Source organism: Onychomys torridus, chromosome 22 (assembly GCF_903995425.1).
Source record: "Onychomys torridus chromosome 22, mOncTor1.1, whole genome shotgun sequence".
Classification (NCBI taxonomy): domain Eukaryota; kingdom Metazoa; phylum Chordata; class Mammalia; order Rodentia; family Cricetidae; genus Onychomys; species Onychomys torridus.
The window spans coordinates 1061206-1083476 of record NC_050464.1 but is presented as its reverse complement, the minus strand read 5'-3'; the positions used below and the strand labels follow the sequence as shown (position 1 = coordinate 1083476).

The 22271-nt window shown below is 45.9% G+C and overlaps 1 protein-coding gene across 6 annotated transcripts in view; it reads left to right on the top strand.

Annotated features, from left to right (window-relative positions):
• Fry (FRY microtubule binding protein) overlaps positions 1 to 18582 on the top strand; it is a 392261-nt gene extending 373679 nt beyond the window's left edge. For 4 of the 6 annotated variants that reach the window (XM_036171967.1, XM_036171964.1, XM_036171963.1 and 1 more), the window contains 4 exons: positions 4618 to 4635; positions 6140 to 6250; positions 15999 to 16201; positions 17120 to 18582. In XM_036171967.1, coding sequence (XP_036027860.1) covers positions 4618 to 4635; positions 6140 to 6250; positions 15999 to 16201; positions 17120 to 17378 — 591 coding nt within the window. In that variant the 3' untranslated portion in view covers positions 17379 to 18582. The remainder of the gene's footprint in view (positions 1 to 4617; positions 4636 to 6139; positions 6251 to 15998; positions 16202 to 17119) is intronic. The other 2 variants (XM_036171966.1, XM_036171965.1) reach the window with 1 other exon arrangement.
• The last annotated feature ends 3689 nt before the right edge of the window (positions 18583 to 22271 follow it).

Genomic DNA, 22271 nt, shown 5'->3' with positions numbered 1-22271 from the left:
ATACAAGCTGAACAAGTTAAATGTTGAACCAAACTGTTCGCCAGTCAGTTGAACCAACTAAACCTCAGCCTTCAGACATGGTCTATCTGTCTATCTTCCAAAACCAATCTTCTCTTCCATACTGGTTAAAGATGTGTCTGCTAGGATTTGTTTACAGTTTGTTTGGATTTGGTGTTTTTTAGACAGGGTTTCTCCATGTAGCCCTGGCTGTCCTTGAACCCAGAGATCTGCCTGCCTCTGCCTCCTGAATGCAGGCATTAAATGCACCACCACCCCTTGGCTATTTACAGTTTTCTTAAGAATAGTAAAAACCTGAAGGTGCGTTACCTGTATTACAGGCTTTCAGGTTTCTGGCTTTGAAAGATATTCATGAACATGGTCCAAAAGCATTTTTTTTTTCAAAATACAGAAAACTTGGAGAGATGGAATATGGCATTTACAGCTTGCCACTGAGCTTCTCTCAAATACACACACACAAAAAAATATATAATGGTTGTCAACTGAAGATGTAGCTTGTTGGCAGAGAGATTGCCTACATGTGCAAGACCTTGAGTTCAATCCCCAGCACTTCACAAACAAACAAACAAAAAAAAAAAACAATGGGAGAGAGGGAGGCAGAAAGAATGGTAGTTGTCGCAGGGCGGTGGTGGCTCACGCCTTTAATCCCAGCACTCGGGAGGCAGAGGCAGGCGGATCTCTGTGAGTTCGAGGCCAGCCTGGGCTACAGAGTGAGTTCCAGGACAGGCTCCAAAGCTTCACAGAGAAACCATGTCTCAAAAAACAAACAAAAAAAAAAAAAAGTGGTAGCTGTCACTGTACCAAACCCAAATAGTGTTAAGAGGTGAGCGATGTTTCTACCTGCTTAAATTAAATGCACTCACACGCTATAAAGAAACTCATCAGTAGCGAGGTTACCTTCCACACAGAATCTAAACTTCATACCAATGTGACTTTCAACCATTGGGTATGATACAGTAAACTAGGCATAGTTATGCATGCCTGTAATTCCATCACTCGGGGTCCAGAGGCAGGGGGACTAAAATCTCAAGTCCAAGGCTGACTTCAAACTTTCAGCAATCCTCCTGCCTCAGCCTTACAGACAGATACCACTATAAGACTGCAGCTTTCAGACTTCCTGCTCCTCGGCTGTTCAGGGTTGCTTCTTGAAGTCGGCTTCTTGTCCCTCCTCCGCCGCTAGGACCCAACCCCCTCCACCCAGCCAGTCAAAGAGATAACACAGTTCTAAGACAAGCTTACATCAAAAGACTTTAGGAAAATTTCTAAAATCCCTGAGCCCACAAAAAGCAATGACATCCCCCCAGCCATGATCAAAAGAATCTTAAATTGCCCGAGACAAACAGGTACATTTACTTCATTTGGTTTGGTTTGATTTTTTTGTTGTTGTTTTGTTTGTTTGTTTGTTTCCTGAGACAGTTTTCCTGTGTAGCCCTGGCTGTCCTAGAACTGGACAGGCTGTAGACCAGGCTGGCCTCAAATTAGAGATCTGCCTGCCTTTGTCTCCCAAGTGCTGAGACTAAAGGTACAAAGACTTCTCGTGGGGTTATTGTTTAAAACCTGGCCATAAAGAAAACCCAAGTACAAAATATCAGCAAGCATTATCATTTTCCACAAGATAGCCCCTTAGAAAGGCCAGCTGTACTCTTTTTAAAACCCTAAATACAAATGAGGTTCTGGTCTGTGGCCTAGGGAAGGATTCCAGATAAGAAAAGCCAAGGAAGCTGCCACTGGCCCCCTGGGAAGCTGCCCGTAGCCCACCCAGAAAGGAGCCCTCAGGAGGAACACCACTTACTAGTCCCATCAAAGTCGGCCATCACCCAAGAAACACACAATTGTGCCCTAAGAGCTGAGTGGGAGGAATTTGGTGACATTCCTCAGGAACAAGCCTGAGCTAGCAAAGAAAGTTCATTTGCCTTTACTGACCAGAGACAGCTTCACTGTCTTGATGAGGTCCTTGGATTATGGCCTTGTTTTGTAAATGAGAACAATACTGATCTTCACTTAGGACTATACCATTTACCCAGCATTTACATCAACTCAGGACAGAAAAATAAAGTCCACATCGGCAGCAATGTCCTGCTTCTGTGTTTACGGAACATTATGTTCCTAGCTGATGAATGAATTCTCAGTAGTCTTCACTGCTGGCCCCGGGCAGGGCTGGAGAGATGGCTCAGTGGTTAAGAGTATTGGCTGCTCATGCAGAGGGCCTGAGTCCAGCTCTCAGCATCCATATCAAATGGCTGACAACTGCCTGTAACCCCAGCTCCAGGGGATCCAGTGCCTCTGGCCTCCTCAAATATGTGCCTATGTGCGTGTGTACACACACACACACACACACACACACACACACACACACACACACAAAATATTAAAAGTAATTTTTAAAAACTGGCCCTGTGGCCAGGTGGTGGTGGTAAACACCTTTAGTCCCAGAACTCAGCAAGCCAATCTCTAATTTGAGGCCAGCCTGGTCTACAGAGTGAATTCCAGGACAGCCAGGGCTACACAGAGAAACCCTGTCTCAAAAAACGCAAAATAAAATAAAATAAAATAAACCCAGTCTTGTGTACCTAATCTGATAATGTACTATGTGTTAGCACCTAATAACAAAACTTATAGACATCTAGAGACTTGTAAGTGCCTCGGCCATACAATGTACAACATAGACTTTAAGGAATTTCCTTTTCAAAGCCTTGAGAGAGAAACATGACCAGGATCCAAAAAAAAAGTTTCTCATACATCACTCTCATGTGATGGCAGGTGAGAGAAAGGGGGACCAGGAATCAGAGGTGGGGGTCTAAGAGCTCCTTCAGTAGTATCTGTAGGCCCCAGTGACGAGCTGACAGTTTTGCTAATCACTGGGCCATGTATTTAAATACACTATATTAAACTGCAGTCCAAAAGTTGTTTTGGTTTTGGTTTTTTGGTTGTTGTTTTGTTTTTTGTTTTTGGTGGAGCTGAGGATCGAACCCAGGGCCTTGTGCAAGCACTCTACCACTGAGCTAAATCCCCAACCCCTGTTTTGGTTTTTTGTTTGTTTGTTTTTAAGAATTTTCCTTGCCAAGGATTAGTAAGGGAGTGAGGTAGTGCTTAAATACTTTGAAAGTTCAGAACCGAGATATACGGACTCAATTATTGGAATTGATCAAGATGGTGTTTGGGGTGGGGCTGAGGCAGGGACTTTCTATAAAGCCAGGTTGGCCCCAAACGCCCCATCATCTTGCTTTAGCCGCCAAAGTGTGAACCTACAGCTGTGCTCCACAAGGCTTGGTTGAAACAAACAGATTTTGATTTGTTTTGTTTGGCTTTGTTTTTGAGACAGGGTTTCCCCATGTAGCTTTGGAACCTGTCCTGGATCTCACTCTGTAGATCAGGCTGGCCTCGAACTCACAGAGATTCACCTGCCTCTGCCTCCCGAGTGCTGGGACTAAAGGTGTGCACCACCACCACCTGGTAGATTTTGAAAATTTTTAAACATTTCCTTCAAGCTGTGGAACCCCTTCCCACCTACGAAAATTTTCCACAAACTGGTTCTATAGTTAGAGTGTCCTTGGTGACATTTAAGAAACAGTAGCCATAGCTGAACATGGCCCATTTTGTAAATTTTCAATATCTTAAGTTAATAAGCAGTTTTAGATTTTAGGAATTATTTAGCAGATAAAAATGATTAGAAGGATTTTTTTTTTTTTTTTTTTTTTGGTTTGTAAGTGTGAGGATTGAATGTTCACACCATTGCAGGACGTGTGCCTCATGCAGACTTTATTACATATTGGCAATTACCTGTGAAGAAATTGTGACCATAAAAAATAAAACACAAAAATAAATAAATAGTAAAACACATGGAAATACTTACATTGCATATCTGTTTGAGAGTATACAACGTCTACTCCTTTGAGAATATCTAACAGCCTATTACATATTCTTGATCTGAGGGCTGGAGAGATCTCAGTGGTTGAGAGCATGCCCTGCTCTTGCAGAAGGCCTGGATTTAGTTCCCAGCACCCAAATTAGGTGATTCACAGCTGCCTGTAACTCCAGCTCTTGGGAGAATCCAATGCCTCTGGTCCCCAAGGGCACCCACACTCAGGTACGCATCCCTACATAGACATAATTTTTTTAAATCATCTATTCATATTCCCAGTCTGAAAGACAATCCAACTAAAGGAATTAAGTGACACTGTAATGCCACCAGGGGACAGTTCTTCAGATTGCTCGGCTGCCCCCATAGCTTATCATGTTCACTTGCTATTCACATTAATGCATTCAAATTGTCAGGACGCAAAAAAAAAAAAAAAAGAGAGAGGTAACTTCTAGTCTCCCAGGTGGATGCAGAGAAAATCTAAACCAACTAATCTGAGAATCCCAAAGACTAAAAGCCATGTTTTCCAATGACGTTGCCCACTAAAGCTTGTTTTTCCACCAGACCGCTGTGCATGTTGAACGGGTACGACACTGGCAGCTGCTGGCCAGGTCTGGGCCAGCAAAGCTAACCCGCGGCAGCTCCGCTCCCGGAAGAGGGCCATGCTTTCTGTTGCATGCCACACTGACCCTGTCCTCTCTTTCCTTTCCTGTCTTTCCCGCGCCATGCTTGCTGCGTAGCAAATGGAATCTCTTGCAGTAAGTTAACTTTCTTTCATATTCTTTGTCCACGGAGGCATGGACCCCATCATGAGCCTTATTTTTACCATGAACTGTTGTATCTCTTAGCATGTCTTCCCTTTTTGGTTTTTCTTTTCTTTTCTTTGGTAGATTGAGACGTGGCAGCTTATTGGTAGTTCTCTGGGATGCTTTCTCCCCAAAACAGAAACCTACATTGCTATGAATTCTCATTCTCTCCATGGAAATTTTTAAATAATAAATACCATCGCTTGGCATTTAGGAAAGTCAAGAGTTTTCATGGCTAGGTTTCACCCTAAATTGGGAAGATAACATTATTTTTAAACTTTTTTTTTAAATTAATTTGCAAGATCCTGGCAGATGCATCTCATATCAAATTTTATAGGGTTCCCATTTTTAAAAAAGTTTAAGTTATCATAAGGAATTTTACTGAAACAACCAAAGACCTCGTTAATTAGTGAACCAGTTCTCCACTCTAAAGCTGTTTTGCCAGACTTTGAAAAAGGAAAAAGGAAATCTAAATAGAATTGGTTTCCTCCTAGAAGGAGGAAAACTGGGGGAAGGGGGAACTTAGTCTTAGCATGATGTATCAATTTTAGTAACTTAAAAATCAAAATCAAAAGACATGTCTGTGATATCACCAAAATATACTCCAGAAAACTTAAAACTCTTGTGACTTATCTCCTTCACCTGATTTGGGGAGTTTCCTCAACTGTCTCAATTCTGAAATGAGTTCTGTGTAGCTCCTTAGACACCACAAGGTCCCACCTAACCTTGTCTGCAGGAGCCTCTTTTAAACCCAGCCGGGGAGTGTTTGGATGCCTGGTTTACACCAGGTGTAATATAGTCTCCCCCTCTCCTCTGTAAGGCCCCATACACCAAGGAAGCCAGCCCATGGTTGACATAAGACAGGCTGCGTGGAGACGACCGCTCAGAGTGCTGTGAAGACCGGTGGTGGGATGACGGGGCTTCTTTCTCATCACTGTGTGGCTTGTATTTCTGCCTTCAGGACTGGCTGCCCCCACGATGGCAGCCCAGACTTACACAGCTGTCTCCCAAGCAGCAGTTCAACTTACAAACTTAACACCCAGAACTAGTTAGTGTTTTGCCTGTCGGTTTTCCCTTTAATAAAAAAAAAGGATTCTTGGCTGTGCAAAGGCAGTTTGTAGCTTATATAAACATTAACACAACTACTCAGCTGTAATTTATAGGTCTTTTGTTGGCAGATACAACAGAAATGTGGTTCCCTCCATCCTTTTTCTAGCTGATTCTAATTAGTCATACTTCATTGTAGAGAAATGATGTTCTGTAGTATACCATGACGGTCTCGGGGACGTTACAGAGCAGGTCTGGTTTGGTTTTGTTTAGAATGGAAACAGATAGCTAAGGCTCCTTGCATCTTAAAGAACCAGTGTGTGTGTGTGCACGTGCGTGTGTGTGCTTTCTCACCAGTTTGACGGAATGAGCTTTAACAGCTGTCCTCCCCTGCGCCCCCTCTCTCTAGCAACTGGAGCTCTGCCAGAGGTTGTACAAGCTGCATTTCCAGCTGCTGCTGCTCTATCAGTCCTACTGCAAGCTCATCGGCCAGGTACACGAAGTGAGCTCTGTGCCGGAGGTAAGTGCCCAGCTCGCTCGCCACAGAAACCACGTGGTGTCTTTAAAGTTATTGTTTGGGCTTGGGATTTTTGTCTTCCATCCTCCCCCCCTCCTTATAAGGGTACAAATTGGGTTAGTTGTTTTTGTTTAGTTTGGGTTTTTTTGCATATAATTATTTTGTTCAAGCACTAGTGAGAAAGAAATATATTTCTTGGTTGTTTTTTTTTTTTTTCTTTTTGAGCTGAGGATTGAACCCAGGGCCTTGTGCTTGCTAGGCAAGCGCTCTACCACTGAGCTAAATCCCCAACCCAAGAAATATATTTCTATTTTCAACTTTGAACGGCTTTCGAGGGCAGGGCCACCACTAAGGTAGCCTCACATTTGGAGGCAGTCCCCCCAAGCCCTACAGTTACACCCAGGTGCCATCCTTTGCATCACCCTGATGGGTCATCCTTTGAGAAAAGCCCTCCTTGGCACTAGCCTTTCACACTTGCCCTTATCCTAAGGTAAGAAAGAAATATCTCAGGGTCTGGTGGTCTTTGCTCCCTGCTTCAACATCAGGATGCTTTAGTGCATCTCAATGTAAAAGTTAAAATCACTTGAGCACACTGCTTCCAATGAGCTCCAGTTTCCCTAGGCGTGAGAGTGAAGGGGTGGTGGTGTACACTGGGGAAGCACAAGGGACTTATGTCTCACTTACTAAGGGTGAGGATGGTCGGTGTCTGAGAGCTGCCCTGAGCAGAGTCTTACAGAACAAGGGCAGGCAATAGGGCTAAATACTCAGAAAAGAACCATCTTTGGCACACGCCTTTATTTATCCCAGCAGAGCCAGGCGGATCTCTGAGGCCAGCCTGGGCTACCAAGTGAGTTCCAGGAAAGGCGCAAAGCTACACAGAGAAACCCTGTCTCAAAAAACAAAACAAAAAAAAAAAAAAAAAAAAAAAAAAGGAAAACCATGCAAATGCAGTGTATATACCACTGTCCATATTGAAAAAGCAATTATAGCTAAATTATCTAGAAGTACCTAATGCTTAAAAGGACTCGAACAATGAACCAACACACTGCCTCAAGGAAAGAAAGGCTAGAGTGGAAACCTTCAGAGAGACACCCTCCTACCTCCACGTTATAGCCAGAGAGGATCAACTCTGATGCAGGAAGGCCTCCCCCATGTGAGGAAGCCATGACCAGGAGGACCCGCCACCACACCACACCACTGCTGCAGACATTGTTAAACCTGAGGTTTGCAAGGATAATTCCTCAATTATCCAATTAAAGCAAGCTTTATTAAATACTGGCCAGGAAGATGGACTCTGGCTAAGTTCATACCCAGGATTCACAGATAATGACCATGACCTACCTTGGCCAGGTGCTTATAAAGGCAAACTCATGAGGTTCCCTACTTCCTGCCTTTTTCGAATCAGGGGCAAGCATACATCCTGATGTACTTCCTGCCTACATACCTCCCATCCAGTGCAGGTGGGTCAACCAAATTTGTTTAGGGAGGTGGAAACATGGATGCTTATCTAACAGGAACAGCCTCCAGTATCTCAGAAAGTATCTGTCCTTAGGCAAGGGCTTACAGATTAATTTTAGCCCCAAAAGCATCTGCAGGTGTTTGTTGTGGAGGCTCCTACCATCCTCAGAGGCCTGGAGTTCACAGTTTCCATACTCCAGAGGAAGCCTCACCCACTGCAGGAGCCCTAGGGCTGCACCGCACCATCTTGACCTGCAAGTCACCACTACAGTTCCCCCTGCTCTAGAGGACAAGTCACTTCTCTGTCTCTTAAGGTTCTGCCATCATGGTTACCATAGTCACCGATGGTAGCATACTGTTCGTCAGCTGAGGGGCTGCAGCTCCCTGCCCCCCAATAGAAGCTGCAACTATAACCTGCCCATGTATAAGCATATAACCCCCAGCCTCCCACAGAAGGTGCTACTAAAACCTGCCCCCAGATACTCAAAGCCAGTGCCCAGTGGATCAGCCATGACTCCAGCACCCAAACTGGCATGACACATATCCATCAGGGACCAGCCATTCCAGGCCCCCAGAAAATCTTCACCAGAGCTGGCCAGACAATTATGATGCTTCAGTGCCTAAGCTAGCCATGGCACTAGGTGATTAGATCTTTGATGTGGGAGGACAGACACCACCTTAAGACTAGTGAGTACAGGCAAGATCAAGCTACTCAAAATCCCAGCATGGAGTGGGGACTGAGCTGGGAGAGAAACAGTCAGGTTTTTTCAAGGATTCAGCCCCTGAGAGGCAAGGCTGTGCATGATCCAGTGACCCACGCACTGACCAAGTAGACTCAGTGGGTCTTAAATAATAAATTTAGCATGGCTGTGGTGGCACACGCCTTTAATCCCAGCACTCGGGAGGCAGATGCAGGTGGATCTCTGAGTTCAAGGCCAGCCTGGTATCCAGGGGAGTTCCAGGACAGCCAAAATTACAGAGAAACCTTGTCTTAAAAAATAAAACAAAAATAATAATGATAAACCATGACGTTTGTAGGTAATAGTAGAGGGGCACAGAGAGGAATTGGAGGTAAGAGCAGGGATGGACTTGATCAAAACACATTGTATGCATGTCTGGAAGTCTCAAATATCTTTTTTTTTATTTTTTGGTTTTTCGAGACAGGGTTTCCCTGTAGCTTTGGAGCCTGTCCTGGACTAGCTCTGTAGACCAGGCTGGCCTGGAACTCAAAGAAAAATGCCTGCCTCTGCCTCCCGAGTGGTGGGATTACAGGCATGGGCCACCACCGCCCGGCTTTCAAATAACCTTTAAGAAAGACAGACAACCTATGCACTCAGGAAATTTTTTTGCAAACTACATTAATAGATGAGGAGTATCTAAAACGTGAGAACTCCTACAACAAAATATCAACAACCAGAGCAGTTGAAAACTAACCAGACACACCTCCAAAAGTAATGAAGTACCACCAACAGTTACGTGAAGAGTTGCTCAGCATTCCTAGCTAAGGAATGCAAATTTAAAACAAGGTGAGATGGGGGTTGGGGATTTAGCTCAGTGGTTGAGCGCCTCTGGGTTTGATCCTCAGCTCCACAAAAAAAAAAAAAAAAAAAAAAGTGAGATATCATCTCACTACCACGAGGATAGCTTTTTTTTGTGTGTGTGTGTTTTTTTTTTTTGGGGGGGGGGGGGGTTCGAGACAGGGTTTCCCTGTGTAGCTTTCGCCTTTCCTGGAACTCACTCTGTAGTCCAAGCTGGCCTTGAACTCACAGAGATCCGCCTGCCTCTGCCTCCTGAATGCTGGGATTAAAGGCATGCGCCACCACCCGGCTGAATAGCTGTTTTTTTAAGGGGCAGGGCTGCAGAGGTGGGCTAAGTGGTTAACAGCACGCACAGCTCTGGAAGAGGACCAGTTTTGGTGGCTTAGGACCACTCTAGCTGTGGGGAGATCCAGTGTCTCTGGCCTCCTTATACAGCTACATCCACAGTGTACATACCCTCACAGAGCCCCACATGAGTACATGTAATGAAAATAAAAATCCTTCAAACATAGTTAGGAAATGTTGAGGTTAGAAGATAGAAGGAAGCCCATCCACAGCAGGCAGTGTGGACTCACACAGGCTTTGTGGAAAACAGTATGGAGGAGGCTGAAGAAATAAAAACTAATTATATGAATGAGGAATTGGCATTCCAAATATATGTCCAGAAGAGAGGTGAACCCCACTTCATTAGCACATGCCCCAAATTCCTTACAGAATTATGTACAGTAGCCAAATCCAGTGATGTATAGATTAGAGATGTATTGTGTAAGTTTTTATTTGTGTGTGTGTGTGTGTGTGTGTGTGTGTGTGTGTGTGTGAGTGTGTGTGAGTACCAAAAGGGGCGTCAGATCCCCTGGAGCTGGAGTTACAGACAGTTATGAGCCACCCAACATGAGTGCTGGGAACTGAACTCAGGTCCTCTAGAAGAGCAAGAAGCAATCTGAAGTGCTGGGCTAGCTTTCCAGCCCCCACAGAGTGGAATGTTATTTCTCCCTAAGAATTCCCCTGGGGGTGGTGGTGGTGGTGGTGGTAGTGGTGGTGGTGGTGGTGGTGGTGCACACCTTTAATCCCTCCCCTTATATCCCAGCACTAGGGAGGCAGACAACTCTGAGTTCAAGGACAGCCTGGTCTACAGAATGCGGTCCATGACAGCCAAGACTACACAGAGAAACCCTGTCTCAAATTAAAAAAAAAAATTAAAAAACCAAACAAATGAGAGTCACGTGGCCAGCACAGCCTCAGGTGTGGGCTTGTCCAGAATCTGTAGCCTTCGGTCCCATAGGTTCTCTCCAGATACCTGCTGTCTCCCTCATGTAGATGGCAGATTAGTAAAAAACGATCAGCTAGCCGGGCGGTGGTGGCCCACACCTTTAATCCCAGCACTCGGGAGGCAGAAGCAGGTGGATCTCTGTGAGTTCGAGGCCAGCCTGGTCTACAATCAGCTAACCACAACAGCTGGTCTGAGCTGCCTTTAAATTTGACCACAGTTCAACCCATTTTGGAAAATCAACACTGTACATTTGAAGGGATCATAGCTAAATGAATAGACCCACACATTCAATTGAGGCCACTTGTACCCATTAGAAAGGGGAGTGCGTGCTGTGTGGAAATTGTGGATAGTCACCCCTCCACATGAAAGTTTAGACTGAGTAAACTTCCAGGATACAGCCACTGAGTGGGCCAGAAATCTTTCTGAGGCATTAATACCAAATTCCCTTACGGTAATCATCCATTGCCTCCTTAAGGATCTGTCTTCTGGCACATGTGACTTCATTGCTAGAGTGCTTGCCTAGCATCTAGACTCCATCCACAACACTTCCTAAAACTGAGTGTGGTGGCTAGAATCCCATTTCTCAGAGTTGGAGGGAAGATGTTAAGTTCCAGGTCATCCTTGACTGTTCAGTGGGTTCACGGCCAGCCCAGACTGTTTTGGGGGGTTCTTTTGACACAGGGTCTCTGTAACACTATCCACCTGCCTCTACCTCAAAGGCTAGGATCAAAGGCTTGTGCCACCACACCCAGGCTCTGCCTGGCTATGTAAGATATCTCAAAAACAAAACATTGGTATCGCCCATCTTTTCTGTGGCATAGAGGAAATAGAGAGAGATCCTTTACTGTTAAAAACAGGGCACATAAAGCCAGGTGGTGGTGGCACATGCTTTTGATCCCAGCACTCCGGAGGCAGAGCCAGGCAGATCTCTATGAGTTCAAGGCCAGCCTGGTCTACACCAGGACAGGCTCCAAAGCTACACAAAGAAACTGTCTCCAAAAACAAAAACAAAACAAAAAAAAGGTAACTTGGAAATGGTAGTGCACACCTTTAATCTCAACACTTGGAGAAACAGAGACAGGAAACTCTTGTGCTTAGAGGCCAGCCTCGTCTACATAGTGAGTTCTAGGACAGTCAGGCTGTCTCAAAACAAACTGAACAAAAACAGGGCCTTTTTTTTTTTTACAATTATATTTGAGTACTTATGTACCAAACTTCACTAAATATTTTATAGATAATTTCATTTAATCTTTAAAGTAAACTCCTTTCCTTTCCCCTTTTTTTGGGGGGGGTGGGGGGACAGTGTTTCTCTGTCTAGCTTTGTGCCTTTCCTGAAACTCACCCTGTAGGCCAGGCTGGCCTGGAACTCAAGAGATCCACCTGCCACTGCCTCCCAAGTGCTGGGATTAAAGGCGTATGCCACTACCACCCGCCCAGCTTAAACTTGTAACATAGGTATTAGTCTTACAGCAGGAAAAACAGCAAATGAGACTAGACTCTCTTACACACAAACATAGACACTATTTCAGTAACATAACAAGATTTTTGAAGCCAGCCACTCTGTAAAGAGAAATTTATTTAGTTCACAGATTGAGGAGCTAGGAGTCCAAACAGGATGTCACTGGAGCTGGCAGTGTCCCACCTTAATGGGAAGCCTTGTCTCTCTGCACATGCTCTTCTCCCTCCCCAACAATGTCATGGGACTCCGTCCTTAGGGCTCCACTCTGATGATTTTAATCCCTCCCCAAAGTCCACTTCTAGACACCACAGTCTGATAAAGTTTCTACCCTCTTACTGCTGTTAGTGCAAGATTTAGAGCAAGAATGGCTTTCTTGAGTTCAGGGAACAAACCACAGCATTCCACTCCTGGCTCTGACTTCTCACACACAAAAAATCCATCCAATTGTCCCAAATTGTCTTAACTCATAGCAGCATTGGTTCACAAGGCTCATCCGAGATAACTGTCAACCTCTTGAGGCCGAGAGCCTGGAGCACAAAACAAGTCCAGGTGTGGAGCCAACACAGCACAAACAAACCTTCCTAACCTTAAAGGAAGGGACAGGCGAGGCCAAAGCCAAGCCAGTGGGTCAAATGTCTAATCCCAAACCTCCAAGCCACCTTCTCTGCTTCGGGGCTTTGCTGGCCTCAGCCTTTGCCTCAGTCCTCACGGGCTGGAGTCTCCTTTCCCTGAAGCTCTCCTAGGCTGGCCTTTCCATGTTGGGAGCTCTGTAGCTCCGGGTGTTTTGACGGCAGCTCTACCCCTGTAACTCTCCGTAGGCATTGCCCTGGAGGGGCTCTGGGCCTCAGCTCTGTCTGGATGTTTCTGCTAGGCCTTGCCTCTGTGTGGGCTCTCTGTAGTGACTCTACCTCTGGGCTAGATCCAGGTGTTTCCTGGCATCTAGAAGGGAGTCTCCATGCTCTGGTGGGCTCCACCCTCACCGTTGCTACTGAAGGTTGCAAGCTGATGTCCTCGGCTTTCAGAGGCCTGTGTGTCACACTGCTTGCAGCTTTCTGTGGCTGGTGTTGGAGGACGCTGGTATCACTGCTTTTCTCCCAGCATCTCCAGTATGGCTTCACTTCCACAGCTCCATGAGATATCACCTCATCAGATCGTTTCCTCAGAGGCTCCCACCTGAAGGCAGCCTTCCTGGCCTCCCACGGTTTCCTCTTCAGCTGTGGTGAGGGCTGCTGAGACTTCATAACTAAGTTCTTCCGGCCTGCAAAATCTCCCGTACAGGAACGCTGCCATGGTCTGAGGTTTACAGGTGCTGCATCCGGGGCCTTGGGAATCATGACTGAGGCCGAGGATCTCTTTGCCAGCAAGCCAGATCCCCCAGTCTGCATTGGGGCTTCTTTCTGGAATCCCCTCCAGCCATCCCTTTTATTGCCAGGATTCAGCACCAGCAACATCCGTCTGTCCACTGTAATCTTCTTGACCAGGGGCTGTTTCGGCCAGCCTTTCCTCTTTAGACCCTGGTGGTTCTTCCTCTGCCTAGGCTGCTCTGTTTCCCTTTTAAGAAGCTCTGTCTTCAAAGCATCCCTGTGCTCTCTCATTTGACTATAAGCCATCAGGAGGAGCCATGCTGCAGCCTGGATGCTTTTCTGTTTTGAGAGCTCCGTTGCCAGACACACCAGTTGGTCACTGGGAAGTTCGGCCTTCCAGGATGCCTCTGGACAGGGACACAAGGAAGCCAGACTCTTGGCCACAAGGTAACAAGGGTGGCCTTTACTCCAGTTCCCAAGAGAATCCTCATCACCATCAGAAACCGCGTTTGCCTGGCCTTCGAGGTCCACATTCCCAGCAGCGTTCTGGTTCTCTGAGCCCTCACCCAGACTGTCTGCAGTGCTGACAGTAGCCTGCTGCTCCAAACACTCCCATCCTCTCCCTTTTAACCAGTCCCAAAAGGTCCTCCACAAGGTCAGGTACAGTAACAGAAAGGGCCACATCTTCTATAAAGAAAAAAAGGTCTACTTAGCTCTCGGTTGTTTTTTGGAAGTCCAAAAGATATGTTGAAGGTACTGGCTTCCTCACAGCATGGAGCCCACGGGTAACTCTGTGTCTGTTTCTAGCTGCCCTGACCTTATAAAGTCACCAGGGTTCCATAGGCCCCACCCTACCCTAAAGTTTAATCTTATTTTCCAAAGGCTCTAGAAACAAGCACATCCACCCTCTTAATACCATTAACATAAGCCTAGAGATTAGGCTGTACTGGTGTACACCTTTTACCCCCAGGCAGAGGCAGGAGAATCTCTGAGTTTGAGGCCAGCCTAGTCTACATAATGAGTTCCAGGACACTCAGGAGAGTCCTTCCTTATCTTGAAAAAAAAAAAAAATTAAAAGAGGTAGGGATTTTGGCAGCAGATAAAGGTGCTTGCCACCAAGCCCGAAAACCTAAATTCAGTCCCCAGGTCCATGATGGAAGGAAAAGAGCCAGCTCCGAAAAGCTATCCCCTAACTTCTACATATGTATGCACTGTGGCATACACACATTCAAACACATACACACACAAATACATGTAAAACAATAAAAAGACTAAGAATTATGCTTCTGTATGAGTTCAGTGGGACAGACATTACACACAGTTACCCACAGTTAACTTCTGTCTAAAAATATCAAATGGAAATGAAGAACTTTTGTTTAGACCTATTATTATTGTTACTCTATGTTTAGTTTTTGTTTGTTTTCTTTCTTTCTTTCTTTCTTTCTTTTTTTTTTCCAGACAGGGTTTCTCTGTGTAGTTTTGGTGCCTGTCCTGGACCTTGCTCTGTAGACCAGGCTGGCCTCAAACTCACAGAGATCCGCCTGGCTCTGCCACCCGAGTGCTGGGATTAAAGGCGTGTACCACTACTACCCCACCCCAAGTTTGTTTTGAGACAAGGTCTACGCTATGCATCCCTGACTGACCTGATACTTAAAACTATGTAGCCCACACTGGCCAACTCACAGAGATCCACATGCTAGGATTAAAGATCCACCACACCTGATTTTCTAGTTTCTAATCTTTTTGTTTGTTTGTTTTTGTTTGTTTGTTTTTTTCAAGACAGGGTTTCTCTGTGTAGCTTTGCGCCTTTCCTGGAACTCACTTTGGAGACCAGGCTGGCCTCGAACTCACAGAGATCTCCCTGCCTCTGCCTCTGGAGTGCTGGGATTAAAGGCATGCACCACCACCGCCGGCTAGTTTCTAATCTTTTACTGGATGCTGCTTATTCATTTAACTTTTCTCAGAGGTATGTTTACAAAGAACAGATGGTCATGGCCAAACACACCTTTAATCCCTTCACTCAGTAGGCAGAGTCAGGTGGATCTCTGAATTCAAGGGGGCACCCTGATCTACAGAGTGAGTTCTGGGATATCCAGGTCTACACAGTTAAGACCCTTGTCACAAAAAAACAAACAAACAAATAAACAAAACACACCAAACCAGTACTATGCACGATGTCGGGCTGACACACTGGTGTTTGGAGTGGGATCTACCCTACTCTAGCCCCTTCCCTGTGCACCCTACCTCTTTATGATGTCCTTTCTAGTTAAACAGGAGCTGGAAGGACTGAGATCGAACCCAGGGCCATGTCCATACAAGGCAAGCCCTAACACTGAGCTACACCCCCAACCCAAATGGGAAACATTTTAAATGATGTGTCTCTTCTGAGGAGAGCATCCCAGCTACTGAGGCAGAGTGATTCAATGCTTCTGACAACCCAATCCTTGATAGATGCCATGTGGGTCAGTGGGTGGGAGTTGTGTTGTTCAGTTTTGTCTGTTTTGAGGCAAGGTCTCACTGGGGAGCCCAGGCTGGCCTAAACTCCTGGTGAGCCTCCTGCCTCATACTTCCAAGTCCCAGGATTACAGGCAAGTACCACCATACCCAGCTCCCTTTATTTATACAGATATTAAACTTCTGCTTAACCAGACCCTCATGACCAGATTTTTTTGAAAAGGTCACGCCAGCCTGTACTTAAATATGTGGCATTTGTTTTAAACAGCTGCTGAACATGTCCAGAGAACTGAGTGACCTAAAGAGGAACCTAAAAGAGGCTACGGCAGCCATCGCCACGGACCCGCTTTACATCGAGGGAGCATGGTCAGAGCCGACCTTCACGTCCACTGAGGCAGCCATCCAGTCCATGCTGGAGTGTCTAAAGAACAATGAACTTGGCAAGGCCCTGCGACAGATCAAGGAGTGCAGGTGGCTCTGTTCTTCCTCCAGGGATGGTGATGGGAAACAGAGGCCTAGTGCTGACCCTGTGCTGCCTAGGCACACGCTTGCCAAGGTTGGAATGTCTAGACATCTTTCCTGTCTCCTCTTAGGTGTGTCTACAGCACCGAAGGCTTACCCACAAGCCCAGGCCTGGCATGTTACACGTGTTGGCTTTGGTTGTGAAAGTTGAAGCAATTCACAGTGTACCCCCACATAATTTCAAACTAAACGGAATGTACATTTGGGGGTTGTTGTAAATAGTCCTCATACACATCAGAACAAAATGGCTACAGCAAATAAGGGTATCAGATTCAGAGCTCAGTGGTTAGAGCACTGGCTGCTCTTCCAGAGGATCCAGGTTCAGTTCCCAGCACCCACATGGCAGTTCACAACCACCTGTAACTCCAGTTCCAGGGGATCTGATGCCCTCTTCTGGTCTCTGTGAGCACTGCACACATGTGGTGCACATAAGTTCATACAAGCATGTGTACATATGGAACAAGTTTTAAAAGAGCATCATATTCCATTCTGGTATTTTTATCAATAATAACCAACATTCTAAAACTGATTGTAGCAATATTTGGACAACTCTAAGTAAACTAGAACCCAAGGAGTTATATGCTTTGGATGAACCTATCAAATGCTGTGATGACATCTCAGTAAAAGGTTTAAGTATATATGTATATGTATTTTGGTTTTTTGAGACAGGGTTCCTCTGTAGCTTTGGAGGCTGTCCTGGAACTCGCTTTGTAGACCAGGCTGGCCTCAAACTCACAGAGATCCACCTGCCTCTGCCTTCTGAGTGCTGCGCCACCACTGCCCGACTTAAGTATATTTTTATACTAACCAAGACTCATACTTCCCAACTGGATGCCTCTAATCTCCTCTGTTCTTTCTCCCCCACAGAAGCCTGTGGCCCAATGACATCTTTGGAAGCAGTTCTGACGACGAAGTCCAGACACTACTGAATATTTACTTCCGTCACCAGACTCTGGGACAAACGGGTACCTACGCCTTGGTGGGTTCTAACCAGAGCCTGGCTGAAATCTGCACCAAGCTGATGGAACTGAACATGGAGATCCGGGACATGATCCGCAGAGCCCAGAGCTACCGGGTCCTCACTGCCTTTCTCCCAGACTCCAGTGTTTCTGGCACTAGCCTCTGACAAGAGCCTCCCGGCCCCCATGGTTCCCAAGCCCATGCTGCCATGCTGGGGCGACGTCATTCAGTGTCTTCTCAGCCTTCGCAAGGCTTGGACAGAGTGTTCTCCCTCTTGTTACCTGTGGGACTCTTTCTAAAGAAGATTACCCAGCTTCCAATGTGTAGCAATACTGTCCACACAGAGGCAGCCTAGGACCTTCTGAGACAGACTTGACCCATCATGCTCTGTGGCTGTCCTTCACTAGGCAGATGCAACCCACTACTGAAGAAATGACTTCTGTTGCATTACCAAAGCTGACCACGCTGAACGATACTGTCCTTTCTGGAAAGAGTTTTAGATTGGCAAAAGTGCAATGTTTTTCTTCACATGAAAAAAAAATTTATATTCTAAGACTTGTACATTCGTTCCCTTTCTCCTAGTTTCCCCCTTCCTTTTTCTTTTGTGGGATTTTTGTTTGTTATTTTTTTAGTGGGTTGGAAAGTGGGGCAGGCAGAATGAAGCTGGCCACTGAAAACCTGAAAGACGGTCAAAAGCTGACAGCCTGTGTGCTTGAAAAAGGAATTGTAAATGGACTACAATTTAATGTACACTGTATCTAAACGAGGCTGCTATTCTGGAGTACCTTTCTTACGTTGCTAGGCTACTGTTTCTGAAAACCCTGGATCTCTCCGCACCAGGAATGATCCAGATGGATTCTTTTAAAGGATCTAGGCTGCTTTTTACAAGAAGGTTGCTTTCACGAGCGTTATTTATACTACAGAAGAATGAGTGTTTGTTTGAATTCACTTTGCCCTTTTGTAGAAAAACAAATTATTCACATGAATCCCAAGTCCTTTCATCCATCATGCATGCATCTTTTAGTAGCCATTTGCATAGCCAGAAGTAGAGTCCTAAAGGGAAGATATGAGTTGCTACTTTAAGAATAATGTCATATTTTATTTGTAATATATGTGTAAAGGGCCATTCTTAAAGTTTCTTCCTTAAACCCAACGCTGTCGAGTGTTCGATGTGGGCATGTGAATCTGTTGCGCATCCAGAGCATATTCAGAGTTTACTAACTTATTCACTGTGTAAATACATTTAAAGTTTTTGTGATGTAATCTTGATTGATAATTCTGTTCAGAATTGCCTTTAGACTAAAAAAAAGACAATACATGTTGATCATGGATTTTATTTCTAGTTAATTAAAATATTTGCCTTTGACACATACCTGTAGTTTTTTGCACATGGCTGTGAGGTATACTGTGCACTTGTGTTCTGTGATTGACATCAATGACCACACTGCAGATGTGCAGGGCATGGTCCCTGAATCCAGACAGAAGTACAATCTTTTTTTTTTTTTTTTGTATGTGGAGCTGAGGATCGAACCCAGGGCCTTGCACTTGCTAGGCAAGCGCTCTACCACTGAGCTAAATCTCCAACCCCAAGAAGTACAATCTTCTTGGAAGTAGGCACCAAAACAAGAACATGACTTTTCTTTATAGATATAGACTTACTATTTTACATGTGTGTGTGCCTGAATATGTATGTTTGTATGTATGTGTACCATGTACATGCAGTTGCCTGTGGAAGCCAGAAGAGGGCATGGAGTTACAGTTTGGTTGTGAGCACCATATGGATGCTAGTAATAAAACTCTGGACCTCTGGAAGAGCAGCAAGGGCTCTGACCTGCGGAGCCATCTCTCCAGTCCCTGTCCCCAGCCCCCCTCCCGCCCCCCCTGACTTTTTTTTTAATTTTGTTTTTGTTTTTTCGAGACAGGGTTTCTCTGTGTAGCTTTGGAGACTGTCCTGGAACACACTCTGTAGACCAGGCTGACCTCGAACTCACAGAGATCCTCCTGCCTCTGCCTCCCAAGTGCTGGGATGAAAGGTGTGCGCCACCATCACCTGGCCTAAAATTTTTTTTCAAGACAGAATTTCTCTGTGTAGCTTTGGAGACTGTCCTGGAACTCGTTCTGTAGACCAAGCTGGCCTCCTGGCTTCGAACTCGTAGATCTGCCTGTTCTGCCTCCCGAGTGCTGGGATTAAAGGCGTGCACCACCACCACTGGGACTTATTTTTTAATTTTTATTCTGTATGCTTTGCGTGCCTGTGAGTGGGAATGTTGCCCCTGATTATATGTACCTGCAGAAACCAGAGGTGTCTGGTTCCCCTAGAGCTGTACTTCAGGCAGTTGTGAGCCACCTGACACAAGTACTGGGACTTGAACTCAGGTCCTCTATAAGACCGACATGAGGTCTAACCACTGAGCCATCTCTCCAAGCCCAAGACTGTAACTGTCAATCATCTCTTCTTGCCCAAAGAGAAAAATCAAAGCTTGGAATGGCAGGTCACGCCTGTAATTCCCACACACAGACACCACACATATAAATGATTCAATGAGGGTAGTGCTTCCGTGCCCCCAAAATGCCCCTGTAAAGCCACCAGAAAAAAGTTTCTCTTCTCTAAACCACAAGTTTTGGAGAGTGTCTCAGCCCCGACCCCCACTCCACCTCTGGCCCCAGTCTCCCTGCACCACCCATTGAGCTCCCCAGGCTTGCTGTGGGCTCCACACTGCCCAGGCCACCTTGCCTTTGTCTACATCACTCCTGAAAGGCTCACTCTCATCTCTGCTTTCTTCACTCCCCTTCCCCGTGCCTCTTCCGTCTCTGTGCTGTTGCTTAGTGACAGGCTGGAGGGTCCCCATGGCTAGATTTGCAGTGTCACAGACCCCAGGCCTCCTGAGTCAGAACCTTCATCCATGGTCACCAGATGACTCCTGGGACATTAAAACTTCCGGCTTCTTGCAGTAAACACTGGTGTATCCCAGAATCCTGTGACGTGCTTTCTTAGGTGATCCCATCCAAACTCATAACTCCAAATACTATTTCTCTCATTTCTATCCCCGAGACACATAAATCAGCCCACAGACAGCTTCTGCTTGGGTGGATATCTCAGATCCTTCAAACTTAATATGTTGAAGACAGAAACTCAACTCTGTCCCATTAAAAGGATTCACCAAAATAAGACATAGGGCTATAGAGACACTTAGTGGTTAAACAGACTTGAGTTTGGTCCCCAGCACCCACACTGTGGCTCACAGCCATTCATAATTCCAGCCCCAGGGGATGCCCTCTCTGGCCTCTACGGGCACCAGGCACTCACATGGCATATATATACATACATGCAGGCAAAACATCTATGCATAAGATAAAATTGAAGGCTAAAACATTTAAGAAGCTAGAGAAATTATCTCAGCAGTTAAGAACATCAGTTGCTCTTCCAGAGGACCAGAGTTCAGTTCCAGACACCAACATCTATGAGCTCACAGCCATCTCTAACTCCAGTTCAAGGGGACCTGACGCCCTCTTCTGGCCTGTGCAGGCAATGCATGCATATGGTCTGTTGGTTTGTTTTGGTTTGTTTTGGTTTTGGTTTTTTGTTTTTCGAGACAGGATTTCTCTGTATCGTGTATAGTTTTGGTGCCTGTCCTGGAACTCGCTTTGTAGACCAGGCTGCCCTGGAACTCACAGAGATCCGCCTGGCTCTGCCTCCCGAGTGCTGGGATTAAAGGCGTGTGCCACCCCCTTCTGGCCCTGACCCTCAGGGTTAAAATTTTTTAAGTGAGCCAAGTGATGCATTATTTGGTCAGAGGGGCACCACGCACAGAGGAGATTAGTGCCCATCCCTTAGGGCTGAGTTGGTCCTCAGGGAGTGTATTCACTACGGTGACTAAAGCAATGCCTCACAACATCGTCTCTTCCCCTTGCAATGTTTGCCATTCTCCTTCATGGCTCCTACAAACACCACTCAGGGTGTTGTAGCATCGCCAGAAACACCTTCATGAGAAGCCACGCAGGCTTACCTCCCTGGTTGTTATGATGATGATGATGATGATGATGATGATGTATATAGTGTTCTGTCTGCATGTATGTATGCCTGCAGGCCAGAAGAGGGCACTGGATCTCATTACAGATGGTTGTGAGCCACCATGTGGTTGCTGGGAATTGAACTCAGGACCTCTGGAAGAGCAGTCAGTGCTCTTAACCTCCGAGCCACCTCTCCAGGCCCCTCCCTGGTCTTAAACTTTCTGCTTCCACATATGAGAGCTAAATAAACCTCTGTGTTGGATAAAGTACGCAGGTTCAGCTATTTTGTTATAGCAACACAAAGTAAGTGTTACATTGGCTCCTTTTGCACTCACGCCAAGGGACAGGAACTATTAGCTTCATTTTATAGATGGTGTGGAGAGGCCCTAAAACGACTTGACCACACAGCTGCCATGACAAGTTTAGGGGCCTAAACAATGGCTTCTGGGACAGGCTTACTGGCAGGCAACACCCAGATCCAGGAAAAGCCTCAAGCTGATACCACCCAGGGATCCACCCAGGGGTGAGAAAGTACCTGACATCCCAAACATTGCAACCATTAGATAAGGTGGCCGGATGTCTCTGAGTCTAGCACACACCTATTTTTTTGTTTTACAGATATCCCTGGAAATCCCCTTACCCCAACCTCTGCTATGGTAAAAATCCCGCCCCACCTGAGCTCAGGGCTCTCTGCTCTCACCTGCTGTGTGGGACAGACAGATCAAGCCCCAGAACTTGAAAATAAAGGTTCTTTGCTTTTACATGCAGGATTTGGTCTCTACGGTGGCCTTTTGGGGGTCCCCGAGATCTGGGCATAACAACAGAAAAACTGAGACACAGAGACCAACTGACTTACCCATGATCACACATCCCTTAACTACTAAAGCCAGGACGGAAGCTAGATAATGAGGTCCATGTCCTTGCCAACTGGTCTAAGTCCACAGCTCGAAGCAGGCATCTCAGGGTCACCTTCTTTTTCCTCCATCACCCACTGCCAACCCTTGGACATTTCCAAACATTATCTGGACTTATAGACTCCTTCTCTAGC